General features: G+C 49.3%; 1 protein-coding gene across 1 annotated transcript; it reads left to right on the top strand.

The window, feature by feature from the left end:
* The first annotated feature begins 1,701 nt into the window (after nucleotides 1–1,701).
* LOC148725986 (uncharacterized) lies at nucleotides 1,702–2,761 on the top strand. The gene is made up of 2 exons (XM_088731566.1): nucleotides 1,702–2,098; nucleotides 2,514–2,761. The coding sequence occupies exons 1-2, from the start codon at nucleotides 1,702–1,704 to the stop codon at nucleotides 2,759–2,761; spliced, it is 645 nt and encodes a 214-aa protein (XP_088587692.1).
* The last annotated feature ends 278 nt before the right edge of the window (nucleotides 2,762–3,039 follow it).

The raw sequence follows: 3,039 nt of genomic DNA, 5'->3' as shown, positions 1-3,039 counted from the left end.
GTTGTTCACCCAGTGTTGCTGGCCACAGACGTGATGCAAGATTGTTTGCTAGGGATGGATTTCCTGGGCAAGCATAGTTGCACAATTGACCTAAATGAGAAATCAATTAAAATTGGCAAAGAGGTTGTATGCCTCAAGGGTAAAAATGAGTTGTCAAAAGTTTTTCAAATAGCATCGGCAGAAACTCTTGTGGTCCCAGGTTGTCATGAGATGATATTGCTGGCTAAATTTAAGGGCGCAGTGTTTGGTGATAGCGTACTAAGGATAGTTGAGCCGTCTCTGGGTTTTGCCGAACAGCATGATCTCTTGTTGGCCCGAGTGCTGGCGCAGCCGAAAGATGACATGGTGCCGATTCGTGTTATCAATCCATCACCAACTCCAGTGACCCTCTACCAGAACACCTCTGTTGTTACCTTCAGCCAGCTAGAAGACAGTGCTTTAAAACCAGCCTGTTGTAACCAGCTTACAACTAGGAAGCCAGAACAGGCGAGGCTGTTGGTGTCAGAACAGTTTAACCTGAACACCATGAACCTAACCAGCCCACATAGGAAAGAACTCACTAACCTCTTGGATGAGTTTACAGATATCTTCTCATCAGGCCCAGCAGACCTTGGACAAACAGGTATTGTGCAGCACCGTATTGATACTGGAGACCACCCTCATATTAAGCAGGCACCGAGAAGGGTACCAATGCACCAACAGGGGACAGTACGCCAACACATTGATGACATGTTGCAGCATGGGGTAATACAACCCTCCACCAGTCCGTGGGCCGCACCAATTGTCCTGGTCAGGAAAAAAGGACGGTACGACACGCTTCTCGTAGACTATCGCAAGCTGAATGACGTGACCAGAAAGGACGCTTACCCCCTGCCGCACATTGACGAGACATTGGATGCATTGGCTGGTGCAAAAGTGTTTACAACCCTGGATTTGGCTAGTGGTTATTGGCAGGTCGAGGTAGACGTTGCTGACCGTGAGAAGACAGCATTCACGACCCGCCATGGCCTCTTCGAATTCCAGGTTATGCCCATTGGTCTCTGCAATGCTCCAGGAACCCTCCAGAGGCTTATGGTATTTGTCCTGGCTGGGCTGCAGTGGCAGACATGTCTGGTTTATCTGGATGATGTCATCGTTTATGGTCGAGACTTTGACGAGCACCTGAAGCGGTTAAGGGAAGTCTTCGAACGACTCCACTAGTCAGGCCTGAAGTTGAAATCATCAAAATGTTTCCTGTTACGTCCCAGAGTGCCATATCTTGGTCATGCGATCTCCGCCGAGGGTGTCAGCACGGATCCAGCAAAGATTGCAGCAGTTCAACAGTGGCCAGTATCGTCGAAAGTGACTGATGTCAGAACTTTCCTGGGCTCAGCGTCTTATTACCGGAGATTTATCCAGAACTTTGCCGAGATTGCTTTACCTCTGCATCGCCTTACTGCCAAGACAGCAGAGAAGTTTAAGTGGAATGCAGATTGTGACGTTGCCTTTAGAGTCCTAAAACAAAAGTTGGTAGCAGCTCCTGCGTTGGCCTTCCCTTCCTTCAACCAAGAATTTGTAGTGGATTGTGATGCCAGTGACTATGGTCTGGGAGCAGTCATATCACAGTGGCAAGACTGAGAAGAGAAAGTGATCGCATACGCCAACCGAGTGCTCGAGGACCGCGAGCATCGGTACAGCACCACCAAGAAGGAGATGTTGGCCATGGTGTACGCTATCAAGCACTTCCGCCACTACCTGTATGGAAGACCCTTCACAGTTAGGACAGACCATAACGCACTTAAATGGCTTCAGAATTTCAAAGAGCCAGAAGGTCAGGTAGCCAGATGGTTGGAGACACTTGCACAATATGACCACAAGATCGAACACCGCCCTGGGAAAAAGCACCAGAATGCTGATGCACTATCCAGGAACCCCCTGCCAGTTGTAGAACATGTTCGCGTAACTGAGACTAACGCAGTAGACAGCAATGACCGAGCATGGCTTCAAGGTTGGACCGCGGCTGAGTTAAAGTTAAAGCAAGAAGCAGACCCAGACCTGAGACAGATACTGCGATGGAAACGGAACCAGGCTGCCCAACCAACACAGCAAGAAGTACAAGGTACCAGTAAAGCCACCAAGAGCCTGTAGGCACAGTGGAATCGAATACTGTTGGAAAACGGCATGCTCTACCGCCAGTGGCAGACCGAAGATGGTTGGGGTACCCGGTTGCAGCTTGTGCCTCCTCGCTCGTTAGTACCAGATATCCTCACAACATTCCATGATGCCCCATCAGCTGGACACCTTGGTGTGACCAAAACTGTTGAACGAGTACGAGAACAAGTGCGCTAGGAGGAAGTCCCCTCAGGCTACAGCCCGTGCACCACTAGTTAGCAACTGCCCGGGTTATCCGTTTAAAAGAATTGCACTGGACATCATGGGACCAATGCCAACGACTGAGTCTGGTAACAAGTACATCCTGGTGGTTGGAGATTATTTCACCAAATGGAAACAGGCGTTTGCTATCTGAAACCAAGAAGCAAAGACTGTAGCAGAAAAGCTGGTGAAAGAAGTCATTTCCAGGTACGGAGCGCCTGAAAAGATTCATTTGGACCAGGGCCAAAACTTTGAGGCCCAGTTGTTCCAGGAAAAGTGTGTCATGTTCAACATGGACAAAAGCAGAACCTCTCCATACCACCCAGAAAGTGATGGAGTGGTTGAACGAATGAACCGTACCCTGCAAGACATGTTGGCTAAGTACCTATCTGACCATCAGCGTGACTAAGATGACCACCTGCTGCTGGTGATGTTGGCCTATCGTTCCAGTGTACATGCCTCCACGCAGTACACTCCGTTTTACCTTTTGTTTGGCCATGAGGTACGACTACCAATTGATGTTATGTTTGGACGACAACCAAACCACAGGCCAGAAGTGTCAGAATATGTGAGGAACCTGCGTGACACCCTCGAAGAAGTCCACGAGCATTCCAGGGAGCATCTTTGAGCTGCCCAGAAACGTCATAAGGACCATGACGATCAGCGAATTGCTGGAGAGCAAATCGC

The sequence above is a fragment of the Stylophora pistillata genome, chromosome 8 (assembly GCF_964205215.1).
Source record: "Stylophora pistillata chromosome 8, jaStyPist1.2, whole genome shotgun sequence".
In the NCBI taxonomy this organism is placed as follows: Eukaryota; Metazoa; Cnidaria; class Anthozoa; order Scleractinia; family Pocilloporidae; genus Stylophora; species Stylophora pistillata.
This window is presented reverse-complemented; position numbering and strand designations above follow the sequence as displayed.

Coding starts and splice junctions, on each gene's coding strand:
- LOC148725986 (XM_088731566.1), top strand. CDS start 1,702: ATGGTGTACGCTATCAAGCACTTCCGCCACTACCTGTATGGAAGACCC. Junction 2,099..2,513: donor AACACAGCAAGAAGTACAAG/GTACCAGTAAAG, acceptor TCTGAAACCAAG/AAGCAAAGACTGTAGCAGAA.